The following is an 18,766-nucleotide window of genomic DNA, read 5'->3' on the forward strand; positions in this document are numbered from 1 at the left end:
CCATATTGGTCCCGTCTCTGCCCGGCTTCAAGAGAGATAGGAGATTTGCCTCATTCAATGTGGGCGGAAGGGCAGAATCTGAGACGGCCGCCTCAAATACACGCAGTAATTCCGGGATTAGTATGATAGAAAAGATAGAAAAGGCCTTATAAAACTCAGCGGGTAGTCCGTCTGGACCCGGCGTCTTCCCGTTGGAAAGGGAAAATATAGCTGTTCAAAGCTCCTCCGACGTGAGTGGCGCGCCTAGATCTTCGCGCTGCGCTTCAGTGACAACCGGCAGGGGCAAGGCAGATAGATAAGCTGAGATCTGATCAGCGGTAGCCTGTATGCGAGAGCGGTAGAGGGCCTCGTAGTGAGTCACGAAGGCATCATGGATAGCCCTCTGTGTGTATACGATGGTGTCCGGGGATGCCCGTAGGGACATCACCAGGGTGCTCTGGGTGTCTCGCCTAATGAGCCACGATAGTAACTTGCCGGGTTTATCCCCAAAACTATGTGTGCGCGCTGAGTGTGCAGCGTAATTTAAGTGCTTCAATCTATCCAGTGCTAATGCGTGCCGCTCCCTAGTCGCCAGTAAGGACCCATTATCACCCTCAATTGCCTCCCGCTCCCCTTCCAATAGTTCCGATTCAATTCGTACAAGTTCTCTTTCAATCTGTTTCCGCAGTCCCCCTTGTGTGCCCAGACAGTGACCTCTGAGGACTACTTTGAGCGCGTCCCATTCTAATTGGGGGAGGAGGCAGTGTTATTATTTTCCTCAAAGTATTGCAGAAGGCGGGTCTCAAGTGCTCCCATAAACTGGGCGTCTAATAGCAATTCTGGCTGGAGCCGCCAAGTGGGCACCGGTGGTGTGAGCGCTCTCAGGCAAATTCTAATGTGTGGGGGTTATGATCCGAGTGTGTGCGGCTCAAATAGCAGGAGTCCGTGACCAGGGGGAGCAGGTCACTCAACAACATGTATCTGTCCAATCTGACATGTAGCGTGTGGGCCCCAGAATAATATGAATACATCTTTGTGTGAGGGTTGCGCTCTCTCCAAGCATCATGGAGGTCCCACTACCCTGCCCAGTCTGTTTGCGCCCTCATGGCACCATTCACCGGAGCGCTAGCCAAGGAATGAAAAGAACGGTCTAGGGCTGTATCCAGAACACAGTTGTAGTCGCCCCCCAGCAAGAAAGGTATACCATGCCATGGCGCAAGTACTGTTGACAGTCGTGTGACGAAGTGAGCTTGGTCAGTGTTAGGGGCGTAGAGGGATGCCAGAACAATGGGCTGCCCGTCCAGGGTACCCTGTAGGACTACATATATGCCCTCTGTGTCTACTGTGCAGTGGGAAAGTGCAAAGGGAACCCCAGGGCGTACCCAGATCAGTACCCCCCCGTGCGTAAGCTGAATATCCGGTGGCGTACAGTTGTCCTCTCCATCTACGTCGGAGTATTGGTGTCTCTGGGCCTGTCAGATGGGTCTCCTGTAAGAGTGCTATTTGGATGTGGTGTCTCTTGAGGTAAGAAAAAATCTGGTAGCGGCGGGATGGTGTGTGCATTCCCCGCACATTCCATGTGCAGAATTTGATCGCAGCCATGATATTTACGTAATTTCAGTGTGTCCCCCAACAACAACCCCACCCCACCGTTTGACCACCTAGACCGTAACCTGCAATGCTAGCATATCGCAATACACACCCGTGACTCATGAGGAGAATGTGGGGGAAGAACAAAGGGGCAATCAATTCTGACAACAAAAGGAACAGTAATACAATACCAAAAGGTCGACAGCAGAACATGTTATCGTCCAAACGCTCTAGGGAGCTTAAGAAACTGTGAGTTCGGGGGAAGGTCGTTGAGCACTTAGTTCTGTTACTTTTAGTATATCATGTGCTCAGGTGGAAAGTGCCTCCCCAAACAGAGTTCGCATGATTCTTAGCTAGGCCCCAGCAAGCTTCATTATATCACTGGATCACAGATCAGGTGGGTCCCGGTGCCCCCACGGGGGTATGGTAAGTACAACAGGTCCTTAGCAATGTGAGGCGCAAGCAGAGAGGAATAATCCACAGGGCAGAAAGAGTATCGGAGCCAATCAAATAAGGGGGGGGCAGATTGTCTGGATGGGTCTTCAGTAAATGAAGTCGTCAGTTTGTGGGGTGACATCTGGAAGGTCTGAAACGGAGATACCCACCCGCCGGTGTCGCACCGAAATCTTAACCAGACATCCTGAAATCATCCCAGGACACCACCGCACCGCACGGCCACCAGCTGCAGCGTGTGCCCTCCTCCCGCTGCTGCACTCAGCCTCACTGAGCCTGCCGCCACGACCCCACCCCCCGCTGCCCTAGCGGGATCGCATCCTCTGCCTGACTGTTGTCGTGTTAATCTGTTTTTCTCTCCAGTATTCTCTGTGATTTTTCGTGCTCATTGTATTTTTGCTCCAGTGTTCTCTGTTACTTCTCGCCCCCTGTGCTTGTGATTTGTACTTTTCCCCCTTGTTGTTGTTCTCCCTGCGCCCCTGTGCCCCCCGCCCCGCTTCCCGCCACCGTGCTCGCGGCCACGCCCCCTTTTCTTTCTGTACCCTCCCCGCTCCCGCCTCCCAGCTCCACCCTCCCTCCCACTTCGCCATAAATGGCGACCGGGCGTACGCGCAGCGTGCACGCGTAGCGGGCGCTCAGATTGTGCGCCGAAGGCGCGCCAAAGGTAAGCCCGTCTGCGCCCGTCCGCGCCTGGACCGCGCCCAGCGCCAGACCCCCTGGCTCCTGCACACACCAGCCCACCCGCCGAACCTACAACTCCTCCGAACTCAACGCACTCAACGCCGGCCGAATCCCTGGATGCTACCAAGCCACCCCGAGGCGCACCCACGGACCCTTCAGCTGCCACTCCTGCAAGTACACCTGCATCCGGACCTGCGCCGCACCAGCACCCACCATTCCGAACACCAGCAGGACCCACCTCAAGTGCATCCTTCTCAACACCCGCTCCGTCCACAGACACGCCGTCCAACTCTGGAACCTCCTCGACTCGACATCCCCAGACGTCGCCTTCCTCACCGAAACTTGGATGAACGACTCCTCAGCGCCCGACATCGCCATCCCGGCCGGATACAAGATCACCCGGAGGGACCGCGTCAACCAGACGGGAGGAGGCATCGCCATCGTCCACAAGAACACCATCCGCATCACGACCAACTCCGACGATACCCTCAAAGCTGCCGAACACCTGCACTTCCAGATCCACACCGACCCCAAGACCACCCTCAGAGGCACCCTCATCTAAAGACCCCCAGGACCACGCACACAATTCAGCGAAGACATCGCCGACTTCATCAGCCCGCACGCCCTCCCCTCCGCTGACTACATCCTCCTCGGGGACCTCAACTTCCACCTGGAGAACAACAACGACCGCAACACAACCACCCTGCTGGACAACCTCGCCAACCTCGGTCTCAAGCAGCTGGTGACCACACCCACCCACTACGCCGGACACACACTCGACCCCGTCTTCTCATCCAGCAAGGACATAGTCTTCAACCACGCCACCGGACTCCACTGGACGGACCACAGCTGCATCCACTTCAGCTTCAGGAGAACCACGATCCACCACCACCAGCGACAGGCCGCACGCAGAAGCTGGACCAAGATCACAGCCGACCAGCTCGCCGCATCCCTGAGCCAGCACCCTCCCATCAGCTCAGCGAACCCCAGCCAGGCCGCCTGCAACCTCACGAAGTGGATCAGCAACTGCGCAGATGACCTCGCCCCACTGAGGACCCCGCCTAGCAGACCCGGCAGCAAGAAAGCACCCTGGTTCACCGACTAACTCAAGAGCTCCAAGAAGAATTGCAGAGCCCTCGAGAGATATAATGTAAGTAACAAGGACCCCCTGATTAGAAATGATAATTCGTACTTCAGGGAAAAACCAAACGTGTGCATAAATTAAAACGGGCAACAGGAGGGTAGTTGCAAGGAGGAAGAAATTCTAACAAATATATTAAAAAATTGTATATCACTTTTAATTGGTATTACAAGTTAAAATCGACAAGATTACACAGAAAATTAAATCCATATGACACTTAAACACATTTCTATTTCATACTAAAATCATCACATAAAAAAGAAAATGTCTTAAACAACAACAAAGTATATAATCATTTAATTTTTTTTTTTTTTTTTAAAGAAAAGGTGGCAATTAGTATTCGACGCGCGTTTCGGCGTTCAAAGAAACGCCTTCTTCAGGAGCCACAAAGTATACCTCGTATACCTCTACGTAATTAAAAGTTAAGGCCGAATGCAGATTACTCTGGATTGTCTGTTGCAACGGCTTTTCAGTGAATACAGTTACTGGGTATAGTTTTCTCAAGGCTTCTCATTTTCCCTTGAAGTTCGTAGTTAAGTATAGATATTACTCCTTTCCTGAATACCGTATGTATTAAAATATCATTGTACGATCACACTTTATATTTCCAGGTTCTTTATAACACGTTACTTGATCGGATCGCTGCGTTAAAAAACTGCTGGCGTCTCGGTATATACATATACCTTTACAACGTTCCCACAGTGACGCCAGCGGCTATCGCACACAGCGTTCGTGTTCACACGTTTCATTTAGAGGAGAGCCCAGAAAGATATACCGATGAGCAATAAATCTCCAAGAAGAGACGGTTAGCTCAGAACTTTTGTCAAACGGCTCCGAGACGCCAGCAGTTTTTTAACGCAGCGATCCGATCAAGTAACGTGTTATAAAGAACCTGGAAATATAAAGTGTGATCGTACAATGATATTTTAATACATACGGTATTCAGGAAAGGAGTAATATCTATACTTAACTACGAACTTCAAGGGAAAATGAGAAGCCTTGAGAAAACTATACCCAGTAACTGTACTCACTGAAAAGCCGTTGCAACAGACAATCCAGAGTAATCTGCATTCGGCCTTAACTTTTAATTACGTAGAGGTATACGAGGTATACTTTGTGGCTCCTGAAGAAGGCGTTTCTTTGAACGCCGAAACGCGCGTCGAATACTAATTGCCACCTTTTCTTTCAAAAAAAATTTTTTTTAATGATTATATACTTTGTTGTTGTTTAAGACATTTTCTTTTTTATGTGATGATTTTAGTATGAAATAGAAATGTGTTTAAGTGTCATATGGATTTAATTTTCTGTGTAATCTTGTCGATTTTAAATTGTAATACCAATTAAAAGTGATATACAATTTTTTAATATATTTGTTAGAATTTCTTCCTCCTTGCAACTACCCTCCTGTTGCCCGTTTTAATTTATGCACACGTTTAGAGCCCTCGAGAGAGAGCCTGGCGCAGAGACCCCACACCAGACAACATGACCACCCTCAAGCTCGCCACCCGAAAACACCACCAACTGATCCACACCACCAAGAAAACAGCATTCAAGGACAACTACGCACACAACAGCAAGGAACTCTTCAACATCGTGAAAGAGCTCTCCAATCCCCAAGGCCGGAAACAACGACGTCACCCCGTCTCAAGACCTCTGCAACTCCCTCGCCTCCTACTTTCACAACAAGATCGCTGACATACACAACAGCGTCAGCACACATCCAAAGCTCCCCACTACCGCACCAACTCCCCCCACCACCATCCTCCACGCCTGGACCCCGATCAGCACCGAAGACACCATCCGCACGATGAACTCCATCCACTCCGGCTCTCCCACCGACCCCTGTCCTCACCACGTCTTCAACAAGGCCGACGCCGTCAAAGCACCCCAACTGCGGGACATCATCAACACCTCCTTCATCACCGCTACCTTTCCAGAGAGCTGGAAGCACGCCGAACTCGCCGCTCTACTGAAGAAACCAACAGCGGACCCCACCGAACTCAAAAACTACCGCCCGATCTCACTCCTCCCGTTTCCAGCCAAAGTCATCGAGAAGACCGTCAACAAGCAGCTGGCCGCCTTCCTCGAGACGAATGGATCCCTCGACCTCTCAGTCTGGCTTCTGGGCCAACCACAGCACCGAGACCGCCCTCATCGCAGCCACCGATGACATCCGAACCCTGCTCCACAACGGAGAAACAGCGGCCCTCATCCTCCTAGACTTCTCTGCAGCATTCGACACGGTCTGCCACCGCACCCTAGTGCAGCGCCTCAGCAACGTGGGAATCCAGGAGAAGGCACTGGAATGGATCATCTCCTTCCTCGCCGGAAGGACACAGAGTCCGCCTACCCCCGTTCAGATCAGAAGCCACCGAAGTCATCTGCGGCGTCCCTCAGGTCTCCTCGCTCAGCCCCACCCTCTTCAATGTCTACATGAGCCCCCTCGCGACCATCGCACACCAACACAACCTCAACATCATCTCCTACGCCGACGACACCCAACTGATCCTCTCCCTCACCAACGACCCAGCCACCGCCAGAGCCAACCTTCACGAAGGGATGACGGACGTAGCCGAGTGGATGATGAACAGCCGACTGAAGCTGAACTCAGACAAGACGGAAGTTCTCATCCTGGGTTCCTCGCCCTCCGCCTGGGACGACTCCTGGTGGCCCCCCGCCCTGGGCACCGCACCCAAATCAACAGACCACGCACGCAACCTGGGTTTCATCCTGGACTCCTCCCTCTCCATGGCCAGACAAGTCAACGACGTCTCCTCGGCATGCTTCAACACCCTACGCATGCTACGTAAGATCTTCCGGTGGATCCCCACCGAGACCAGGAAGACGGTCACCCAGGCTCTCGTCACCAGCCGACTGGACTATGGCAACGCCCTCTACTCCGGAATCACCGCCAAACTCCAGAAGAGACTCCAGCGGATCCAGAACGCCTCAGCGAGACTCATCCTCGACATCCCCCGACACAGCCACATCTCCGGACACCTGAGAGACCTACACTGGCTCCCGGTCCACAAGAGAATCACCTTCCGTCTCCTCACCCACGCACACAAAGCCCTACACAACCAAGGCCCAAGATACCTCAACACCCGCATCAACTTCTACACGCCCACACGCCGGCTTCGATCAACCAGCCACGCCCTCGCTGCCGTACCCCGCATCCGAAGAGCCACCATGGGAGGAAGGTCCTTCTCCTACCTGGCTGCCAAGACTTGAAACTCCCTCCCGACCCACCTCCGCCTGACCCAAGACCACCTCGCCTTCAGGAGACAGCTCAAGACCTGGCTTTTCGAGCAGTAGCGGACCCCCCTCTCCAAGCGCCTTGAGACCTGAGGTGAGTAGCGAGCTATATAAATGCTTTGATTGATTGATTGATTGCCGACACCTGCGAGTCCGGCAGTCCATATATACGTTCTTCATCGCTTGGGATATCACGTGGGCTAGTCTCTAAATTTGAGTCCGCTTCCAGTGAGCCACTGATCGCTGCTACCATCCGTAGGGCCTCCTATTGCTCGCTATGAATAAGCTCGGCCGGAGGGCAGATGTCCGCTTCCGTCCCTGCCCGCCCCGACGGTGAGGGCCGTCGCCTGTGACGGCGTCGGGGTCCCAGGGCGCGTCGTGTATTCGATGTCGATGGCATTGTGCGGGGTTCCGTGTCGATTCCCGAGTCCAACCAGGCCTCAACTGCCTCCGGGGTGTCGAAAAAGTGGGTCTTGTCCCAGGCCACCACTCGGAGCCGGGCCGGAAAGAGCAAAGAATGTTTCAATTCCAGGCCTCGGAGACGCTGTTTTACTGCCAAAAAGGAGTGTCTCTGGCGCTGTACCTGAATGGTGTAATCAGGGAACAACATAACCTTAGCGTTCTCAACTCTGACGTCTGACAGTTTCCTAGTCTCTCGCAGTATGACATCACGATCTCGATAGTTCAGGACGCGGATGAGCATGGGTCTTGGGTTGATGCCTGCAGGAGGGGGCCTTGCCGGTACTCTGTGGGCCCGCTTCACCACGAAGTGTTGAGAAAGGGAGCCCTCAGGATGTAGGTCAGTAAGCCATCTCTCCATGTGTAACTCCGGTTCTCTACCTTCCCATCTTTCCGGCAGTCCAACAATGCGGACGTTGTTTCTTCTTGCCCTCCCTTCCGCATCCTCTGCGCGGTCCTCCAGGAATTCAACCCGATTTAGAAGTCTTGGACATGCTTTTCTGTCTGTGTTACCTTAGGCGTGACGTCCGCAATGGTGGCCTCAAGGGCGGTCATGCGCTCCGACAGTTTCTTGTGGTCCGCCCGCAGGTGCGTGAGGTCGATGGCCACGCTATCGATTTTCGTTTCCAGGGACGTGCGAGTGAGCTGCAGGGACTCCTCCAGTCGCTCCATAGCCGCCAGCATAGTGTCTAGTTTGGAGGCCGTCTGATCTTGGTCCGCCGCTTTCGCCATTCTCCCCTTCACCTGTGTGCCGCTAGCACCAGCTCTTGTTTTTGGTCCCCCAGACATGGGAAGCGTGCTGTGGTTCAGTGCATGGGCGTTTTCTAGGGCTCCAGAGAGAGGGGTTCGGTTTCTGTGAAGGCAGAGGAGACCAGCTCGGGGGAGTTGCCGGTGGTGGTGTCTTCTAGATATTCAGGCAGATCTGGCACACGCCAGCGGGGCCGTCCGCCGCCTGGGAGGCACAGGAGCAGGCACAGGGTGTGCAGGGCGATGCAGGGGGTGTGATAGTCTCCAGGCCCCTGTCGGTTAAGTCCTCCCGTTTCCCCAGTTGTTCAGGCAGTCCCGACCATCTCAGCACTCACCATGGGCCGGAGTGGGTCAGTTGGGCATTCTCTCGGCACCTCCAGTGGTATTTTCAGGGTTCTCCAGGTGAACTACGGCTTCAGCAGCAGGGCAGACAAGCGCAGGGACATAGCAATGCAGGCAGCGTCACTCACCGCTCGTCTTGGGCACAATCAAGTGGATCGACACCGGGTTAGCAGGAGGGCCAGCATCGTGTAGTGCGCTGACCACTTGTTCGTGCGGGGGGGGGGCTCAGATTCACAAGTAGCAGCGTTCACAGTCTCCACGTGTGCGTGTCTCCGGGGCCCGCCGTGTCGTCTAATGACAGGCTCACTTCTTGAGGACGCTTCAGCACAGTAGGAGAGGCCCTCTGCGAGGCGCCCGGGTCTGGGCCCGTGCAGGTTCCCACTGCTCCCAGGTGAGTTAGTGCTGTGGGTGGCCACCCTCGTCACAGGACCGCCAAGCAGCTACCATTGCGACCTCTACCAGGGACAGCGGGCCACGCCGGGTCGCTGCGCTGGGCATCGGCTGCATATGGGGCAACTTACGCGATGTCGCGGTATGATCGCTGGGGTCCGCTCACAAGCTCCGGACAGTCAGGCACCAAATGGCGGCACTGCGTTTGGTGCCGTGTCGGGCAGGAAGACGCACTAAGATGGCCGCCCCAGTCCGTCTCCTCCGGTGCGATCAGCCGCGTTCCTCCGACTCAAAATCTCCCCAGGGGATCCAGATTGTGTCCCAGTTTGGCTCCACTAATACCGGGGGGAGGGCAGAACTCCTGTTGCGGTCTTCCCCGCCCGCTCCGAGTCAGTCAGCAGTCAGGCCTCTCGCTCGGGGCTCAACCCCGGTCTCGCTTTTGCTGTCACGCCGATCTGGGGAGCCCGCAGCAGGGCCACACGCTTTCCACCCCCGTGGGTGCAGTCAGGGGCCAACACTCTGTCCCAGACTTGGTAGGAGCATGGGGATCAGCTTCACACAGCTGCGCTGTTGACAGGGGCCGTGTGCAGATAAATATTGCGGGGAATTTGCCTGTGGAAGAGGAGCTCAGCACAGAGCTCTACCCGGGCACGTCTGCCGACATTGCGTGCCTAGCCACGCCCCCGTTATTAGGGTGTACTGATTTATGCATTCTCTGCACCCCTTGTAAATGATTTAGCCAGTATTGTTAGTCATTAGTGTTAGTATTATTTATTTGATTTACTTCTCTACTGAGAACAACATATTTTCTACAAAGCAAATGCTTTTGCTGCACATATAAAACAATCAATACAAATTTAAAAAGGATTTAAAAATTGTTAACAAGTTATGACACACAAATTCATCAGGGGGAGAGTTAAAAAGCTTGATCAAATTCTGCACGGACGAGCTGTTATACCTTAATTGTAATGGTTTTAAATAAAATTTTCTAGCCTCAACCAATAACTGGTTTGGGCATGCCGACAATACGTGTTTCAGATCTTGCACTCCACCATTGCAGAGATCGCCCATCTTAGAACATTAGTGACCGCTCTAGCAAATGAACTGACTTAGGAGAATTCTAAACGCCGAGCATGTGCAGGAACAGCTTGTTGGCCATAGCCAATTGACGAAGAACTTTCCCTTCTTTCTTTTGTATTTGATGCCACTGGGCAATTGGGACATATTCCAGAGTATTGTTAGTCCGTATTGTTCCAAGGATTAGTGTTTGATCTATCTAAAATACTATTCTACAGATAAGGTGTAGGCAAAATGAGATCTGAAGTATGAAATGCTAGTTCATTTAAATATAATGATGGCTTCTACTGATTCTTACCGGTTAATCAATTGAGACGAAAATAGAATATGGGCAATATTAGAGCAAGCACCACTGGAGTTCTCTCAGCTGGGATTGAGAAGGAATATTTTCGGTTAAGGATAAAAGATCTGTTAAAGCCCGTTTATTAATCCAGACAACAATGTTAATTAAGCTATATGTGGTTTACAACATGTCTGATTATCATTGATTCCTTTTAACTCGATTTAGACTGAATGTATACATAATTTTTTATTTGCACTTTTTATAAACAAATTAAAAAACCTTGTTATTGTTCCACTGCTTGTGAACTAACATGTTGCACAAGTTCGACCTGCACTGCTTTATCTAATGTTATTACCGGATGTGCTGACCTGTTTTAACTTGCCTAATTTTTTATCTGGTGCTGTCCGTTTGAGGAAGACTTTATTTACTATACAATGCTATGTTTGAATTCTCTTGGGCAGTCTCTGCCATGTTTTTATTCTGTATTTTTTATCTTTGGCTGATTTTAACAGTTTTTTTTTATGTGTGTTCCTTTATAGTTTTCTAGCAAAACCGAATAAATATTGATTGATTGAGAAGGAACTCAAAGTAGTGAGACCGACTTCATTGTAGAAGACTACACCTGAATTTATATTTTCAGTGATGTTTTGTACAGTCAAGAAGGAATAATAATTTACTGTGCTTTGTACAGGGCAATGAGAAATTGTTTTGAAATATTTCTGTTTTTACTGTGGTGCATACAGAATATTGAACAGTGTGAAGAAATGGTTCGACTTGAATCCTGGCAACATGGATTCTTTCCCTGCATTATGGTTTCAGCCAGACCATCTGTACTGCTAGCAGTAATCCTGATTGCAATTAAAGTTCCAGATTTTGATTGCCTTTCACTTGGAGAATGTTTCGACAGAGTAATTCTGAAGTTTTATTTGATTTTTATTCACTGAGTTGTATATAGCGTGAACTTGGCCTGAGGGCATCAGAGCGCTTCACAGAAATAGCAGCATATACTTGAGATTCATTTGGAATAAATACAAATACATAGTGGCAAAGTGACGAGGTATATGAGGAATTGTATAAACCGAACTACATGCGATACATTTGGAGTACATATAGATACATGGTGATTTTATAGGACGTGGTGTACTAGGATATTGGGGAAAGTGATTGATATAACTTTGAGGTAGTTACGGTACATAAAATACATATCGCTTTTCAGAGCACAGCAGCAATTGTACAAAATGACTGGAAGAGTAAAATAAAAGCAGAAAAGCACATAGTAGCAATACGTACGCTGAAAAAATAAAACTGGATGAGCAAGAGTAACAACAGGCATTGTATTTCTAAGGTTGTTGGGGTAAGGCCTTTTGTGGATTGGAGAAATAGAGGCACAGTTTTCCCTGGGGTAGTGGTGCACAGATTTATTTAGAGGGTGCCGGGAGGGTGCCCGCAGGCTGGTCATGAGCTTTAGGGAGATGGGTTTAGGTATTTGTTGAAGAGGAGAAGCTTCAGTATCTTATTGAAGAGAGGGAATAATTGATGTTCCCAAAGGATCCGAGGCAGGAAGTTCCAGATTTTAGGAGCATTTCCAGAGAAGTAGCAGGTGTGTGATTTCTCTCCCATACATTTTGGAGGAATTAAGAGTAGACTGTTTGACCTTCATAGAGGTCTCTTTTGGCTGGCTTTTGATAGTTTATTTGTGAGGTAGATTGGTTTTTCATTGTAGAGCACTTTGTGTGTTATGCATGCAGGTTTTAGTATGGCTCTTGCCTCGGTTGGCAGCCAATTGAGTTGTTTGAGGGAGGGTGTAAGTTATGTGGTCGAAGAGCTTTTCCCCAGATATAAGTCTAGCCGCAGTGTGGAGCGTGGGTACAATGGGGCAAGGTAAGACTGTGGGTACCCGTGACCATTGCGTTGCCATTGTCCAACTTGGGTAGGACGAAGGATAGCACCACCATCTGTAGGTCTTCAATGGGGATGATGGCTTTGAGTCTTGAGGTTTTCAGTGTGTAGAATGCTCTTTTTGCAGAGGCATTGATATGGTCTTTCACGATTAGGTGGGAGTCAAGTGTAATCCCCAGGGATTTAACAGGGGTAGAGATGGACAGTTTGCAGTTTAAAGCTGCGAGGTTGTCAAGCCAGCTGTCAATAGGAAAGGATTTTGCTTTGGGACTAATGAGGAGGATTTTAGTTTTGGTGGGGTTGAGTTTGAGGTGATTGCTGGTCATCCAGGCTTGGACTTCGAGGAGAGTGTTATTTAGGTGCTGGGTGTCTTTGAGTGATGGGATTTTCATGTATAGTTGGGTACCATTAGCATATAGAAGGTAGTCTATTCTAGCTTGCCTCAGCATCATTGCAAGGCGTGCCATATAGAGGTTGGATAGTGTAGGAGACAGGATTGACCCTTGGGGGACTCCTTTTGAGACTGGTGTTGTTTTTGAGGACAAGTTATAGAGCTTGATTAACTGCGAGCATTGGCTTAGAAAGGAGATGAACCACTGAAGGACAGTCCCATTGATGCCTGCACGTTGTGAGAGGGTGTTTAAAAAGATGCTGTGGTTGACAGTGTCAAAGGCGGCTGAGAGGTCGAGCATGCAGGTCTGGCCATCATCCAAAAATCTGTGTAGGTCATCCATGATGTTTAGTATAGCAGTCTCTGTACTGTAGCCTTTCCTGAAACTGAATTGGAAGGTGTCAAGCAGGTTGTATTTTTCGATATGGTGTTGTTGGACAAGCACACATTTTTCAATGGCTTTGGGAGGAGGGGGAGCTGGTTATATAGGTTTGTAGTTATTAAGGTCCTGGTTGGCGTCTGGTTTCTTGATGAGGGAGTAACTTGGCAGAGTTTGAGGGGAGCCAGTATAGAGGCGCTTGACAGAGAGGAGTTGATGATTTTGGTCCAAATCGGTGAGATGATGTGCCTGAGATTTTTCACCATTGCACCAGGGAGGGGGTCCGATATGTAAGATGCTGGCTTCATGCTGGCGAGTAAATTTAGCACTTCTTAAGGGATATAGCTCTTAACTTGAGCCATTTAGGTGGTTGCTTTCGTTACCTAGCTGGCTGATGAGGATTATGAATCCGAAACCGGTCCCAGGATGCTTGTTTCCGGTCCAGGGAAGTCCTGGCTTGGCAGTTCGGGCTGGACGGTTCCCATGAGGCACAGGGTTAGACTGATTTGCATATAGCCATGTCTGAACTGGGGAGGTGGATTGAGCTAAAGAATGGTGATGAATTAAACCCAGTTCAGTTGACTGGGGGGGAATGTTTGATTTGCTCAAATGCTCCATCCATCATCCAGTTTGGTATCACTTTGTTTGCCCTAAGTTGGCAGGGTATGCCCAGACGTGGGCCCCTTGCTCACTCTACCACTGGATTCAAGATAGCCTGGCTGATGAGGATTATGAATCTGAAACTGGTCCCAGGATGCTTGTTTCCGCTCCAGGGAAGACATGGCTTGGCAGTTCGGGCTAGACTGTTCCCATGAGGCACAGGGTCAGACTGATTTGCATATGGCCAGGTCTGAACTGGGGTGGTGGAGTGAGCTAAAGAATGGTGATGGATTAAACCCAGATCAGTTGACTGGGGGTGATTGTTTGATTTGCTCAAACGCTCCGTCCATCATCCCCTTTGGCATCGCTTCGTTACCTATGACAGTGATTCTTAACTTGTAGTCCACAGACTCTTGGTAGTCCACAACACTTACTCAAGGGTTCTACTGCTGTAAAGAAAATGAAATAATAGATGAATAAAGTATACATATATAAAATGCAAAATTAGAAATTTTAATTGTGAAGGAATTTGTAATTGGATGCTAAAAATTAAGTTGATATCCTTATGTGGATTTGTAGAACCAGCAAAAGTACAGCAAAAGGAATAAAGTATGGGCAAGTGTTGACCGCAAAAGAAGCACTGCTATATGCCCCCAAAAAGAGAGCTTGTATTAGTGCAAAAAACGACCAAATAATATGCTAATAAACAGCATATCGCTCCATCTTATAGAAATAAAACTATAGTATTTCAACCTTCTGATTAAAATTTCGATTTTTGCATATGTTTAGGAATTAAATAAAATATTTGTGTATTTGTTTGAGTTACGCTTGCTTCTGTGTTTTTGTGTATTGTTTCGAAGTTCAAATCATTCAAATCATACAAATTGCTGAGACTTTGGCCCCCGCTTTCCATTAGTGATTTACCAGGGGTCCATAGAAGACAAAGTTAAGAACTGCTGATCTAAGAGAATTGTAGTGGTGCTACACTAAATAATTGATGAGCACTACTTAAATAGAGAAAATATCTCACTTTGTATGAACTCCATGTTTCGCAGGAATTATGGAACTTATGTAAATCATAGAAAATATTCTGCAGCATGGCATCATGCCTATGAAATGTTTTTTTTAAACTATTGATTTGTGGGTAATACATTTTGCCAAACAGGTAACACACCGACACACACACCCACCTCTGCCTGTATTAATTAGTAATGTTTTTCCTCCTACACGCCAAGCTTGAACTCCCACTTAAATCTCAGAATTTCTACTTCCTGTCATCCTCACTTATTATCTCCAGACCTGGCTGCGAATAATCTGGCATCTTTTTTCTCCACAGGAAATGAGTGTAGGTTATGCCAATGGGATCAGGGTGATGAGCATGACGCACACCGGAGAGCCTGGCTTCATGCTGTACATCCCCATTGAGGTAGGTGCCAAATTTCCATCTTTGTAACACCAGCTCAATTCTCACGCATAATATCTTTCATAAATTCACATGCTTGAATCATCCTGGTCATCGAACTGGGAAACTGTGGTGCATATGGAGCTGTATAAACATCAGGTTCCTATAGTAACAGCCACAAATCAGAACTACAACTGACAACCTACAACTCTTCAAAGTTTTTTTATTTTTTACTCTCAGTTTAAAGAAAAACTGGCAGTGTGATAGATAATCTCAGCCATCTCTGGAATACCATGAATGAAGCGTTTAGCCCTGTAAAATTATAGAGCTGATCTCCACGTTGGGATTTTCATTCATGGATCTCTTCGCCGTGAACGATTACAGGAAGTGTCCTCAGATTTGTGCTATACACTTCTCTTTGAATGATTCCCCTAGGGAATCCTTCAGTTCAACTGGTCTTGGGGCCTGCTGATTCTGTCAAAAGTACTGTGGAAATTCTGGGAGGCTCAAGAACAGTTGTTTCTGAATGCCCTTAACTGGGCACAGAGGGGCTTGGACACTGATCTGCTGGAACTCAGTACATAGACTCCCCTTCTGCTTCCATGCAAGATTGTAAGGTCTTCCTGATTAATCCCAGATGCTGCGGCTGCACATGCAGCGTTTGAGCAGTGCCAGTCAGAGTTTTCTTGCCTTCCTAATGAGATGTCATCTTGGTTGCCAGGAAGTCCGCTGCCAAATACATGTATGCAGGTAACTAGGATAAGTTTGTTTAATGGTTTTAAATCACCCCTTTCAGACATCTTAAAACCTGCGGTGTTTTTTAATGGCTATAGTTAGTGGCTTTCTCACGGCTTGGTTGTTCTTCATGTGTCTGTCTGATTCAACGGCTTATATCTCCATTAATGATGTGCTTTCTAAAAGGTTTGCTTTACTTCTTTACTCCACCTTCAATTGAATCTTATTTTGATTTTCTTGATGATATTCCCATCTAAACCTATGCTGTTGCTCTGCTCAACTTCTTCCCTTGAAACCTGTTTTGTTGCTGTTAATAACTTCAGCCCATAAGTTAGGAGGACTTTAGGCCCTATCAGTTTGCCCACCTTTCACAGTTTTCTCTCTAGATAAGTTGCTCTTCATACCTGCCCATCTTTCTAAACCAAGGGGGTTTATTCGTTAAACACGACCCCAGTCTATTTCCCCTCCATTTTTCTTCCCTCTTCCATATGGATTAGTTATTTACCTGTAATCCTAGTTCTCTTCCAGGGGTATCTTCATCAGTCATAAGCATTAGAATATTCCTGCCCATGCGCGGGACCCCGGAAACACTATATTATGTGTGCCCCACATATATATACATATATATATATATATATAAAAAACATATATATATATAAATATATATATATATATATATATATATATATATATATATATATATATATATATATATATATATATATAAACATGCAATAGCAGCCAAATAACATCAGAGCTAAAATATGCTGTGAAGAATTTCCACCATACATGAATAATAAGCATGAGAAACAACACCAAAGATTGTTTAGAAACTGTTTTAATGCTCAGAAAGCAGTAGAAATTCTCATAACTCACTGGAAGCATAGAAAGCTCCCAGGCTGCATTGCAAACACACAGTCTAAAAAGACTGAAAAGCTAACCTGTAGCTGCATAGCAATAAACTGACACCGTGCCTTTAAGGCACCCCTGACCCCCAGTATCCCATCCTGCCTCAGGGGTGACAGTTAGGTCAGTTGTTCTTTTCGAGACTGAAAAAACCCAGTAACAAATAGGTTAACAATATCTCCTTATTAAAGAATGTCCTTTGCCCGGGGAGGCGGGAGGGTTGCCTATGACTTTGATGCGGACACGGCACTTGTGAATCTTGCCCCCCCCCCCCTGAGTATTCCATCTTTACTCACAATCGGACATCTAGGGGAGGTGGCATCGCTGTGGCCGTAAAGTTCGGTTATCCCTGTGACTGGAGGGTAGTGGATCTGGCAGGTTGTGAATGTGCGTTTTTTAGAATTTCTATCAGCCATCACTTTACTCTCTCTGGTCTCTTAATCTTTTGTCCTCCCGGGTGTGACACTGCGTTCAGAAAGGCTCTCCCGGAATGCGTCAGCTCTCTGGCACTGGGTTGTGCGAATTTTAGTATATTAGGAGACCTTAATCTCCATTCTGATTGTGGTCATATTTCGGCTATTGGTAGTACCTTGGCGGATTTGGAGGCTTTCCAGCTTAATCAGCTGGTCACCTTCCCCACTCATGTGGTGGGCCAGATTCTTGATCCATTATTTACAAACTTGAGTGGAGTCAAGGTGACTAGGCCTAGCCCAGTCGCTTGGACCAATCACTTTTTAGTGAAAATTTCTCTTTTGATTAAAGAGCAACCATTTAAGTCCCTGGATAGAGTAGTGTTTAAACGCCACTGGAAGAAACTCAAATTGGAGGACTTCCATCATCTCCTGGAGGTTAACCCACTATGCCCTTCCCCGAATATAGATTCGGGGTATGACTTGTTTGTGATTGGGTCTCTAGGGCCTTGGATGCTTTGATCCCCGCTGCATGGACCACATGCCGTTCTAGAGAACCCAGCCCATGGTACGACAGTTCCCTGGTGCTGTTAAAACAAGCTTGTAAACAGGCAGAAAGGGGATTGCGGAAATCCTGTGAGGCTGGGAAAAAACTCTGTATCTTGCTAAAATTAAAATATATCATAGAGCAGTGTGTAAAGCCCGTGCAGCATACTATTCCCAGGAATTTAGTAATAGTCTCAATCCGTCCAAGCTAATTTTTAAGGTCCTCAAGGACTTGATGGCTAAAAGAGCCCCTGTGGCTGGAATCTGCTCAGAGGCTCATTGCGAAGATCTGGCTGCTTTCTTTATTGAAAAGGTTTTAGCTATTCATCGCGCCTTTTCTATTACTGGGCCAGTTGCTGAGCCTACTAGCTCTTAATCGACCACATGTGAGGCCTTAGCCTCATTTCCTAGTCTGCCGATGGAGACATTCCTCAAGCTGGCTTATAAGATAAAATCTGGTTCGCCAGCAGACCCTATGAGACCAGCCCAGTTCAGAGACTCTGCGGCTATTTGTCTTCCTTCATTGTGCCACCTTATAAATCGTTCTCTCGCCTCCGGTGTTGTTCCAATTAAATGGAAACAGGCGGTTGTGACACCTATCCTGAAAAAGGCTACCATGGACCCCCTTAAACCCGAGAGCTATCGCCCGATTTCTCTCCTCCCCAGGGCCACTAAAATCACTGAGGCCTTTGTGAATGGGGTGTTGTCTGAACATCTTGTGAGAGCAGCCATTCTGGACCCCTCCCAGAATGGCTTTCGTGCTGGCCACAGCACTGAAACAGCTTTGCTCTCAATGACAGAACATCTTCGTTCTGTGCTTGACTCTGGTTAGACTGCGGCACTGGTCCTACTGGACCTTAGTGCCGCGTTTGACACGGTTTCGCACAGGATCCTCCTCCAACATCTTGGAGAGGCGGGCGTCACGGGCACTGCACTCGATTGGTTTCGCTCCTTCCTTGCTGATCGGACCTTTAAAGTAGCAACCCCGCCTTTTGAGTCCAAGTCCTATCCGCTGGAGCTGGGTGTGCCTCAGGGTTCGTCGTTGAGTCCCACATTTTTCAATCTTTATGTGAGACCGCTGACGGCTGTCGTCAAGCATTG

At 48.4% G+C, this 18,766-nt stretch overlaps 1 protein-coding gene across 2 annotated transcripts in view; it reads left to right on the forward strand.

The window, feature by feature from the left end:
* Positions 1–18,766, forward strand: part of PDPR (pyruvate dehydrogenase phosphatase regulatory subunit) — an 811,642-nt gene that overhangs the window by 749,163 nt on the left and 43,713 nt on the right. For both annotated transcript variants that reach the window (XM_086945269.1, XM_086945270.1), the window contains exon 16: positions 15,003–15,092. In XM_086945269.1, the coding sequence (XP_086801395.1) occupies positions 15,003–15,092 (90 nt within the window). The remainder of the gene's footprint in view (positions 1–15,002; positions 15,093–18,766) is intronic.

The sequence above is a fragment of the Lissotriton vulgaris genome, chromosome 12 (genome assembly GCF_964263255.1).
Source record: "Lissotriton vulgaris chromosome 12, aLisVul1.2, whole genome shotgun sequence".
NCBI classification, from domain to species: Eukaryota; Metazoa; Chordata; class Amphibia; order Caudata; family Salamandridae; genus Lissotriton; species Lissotriton vulgaris.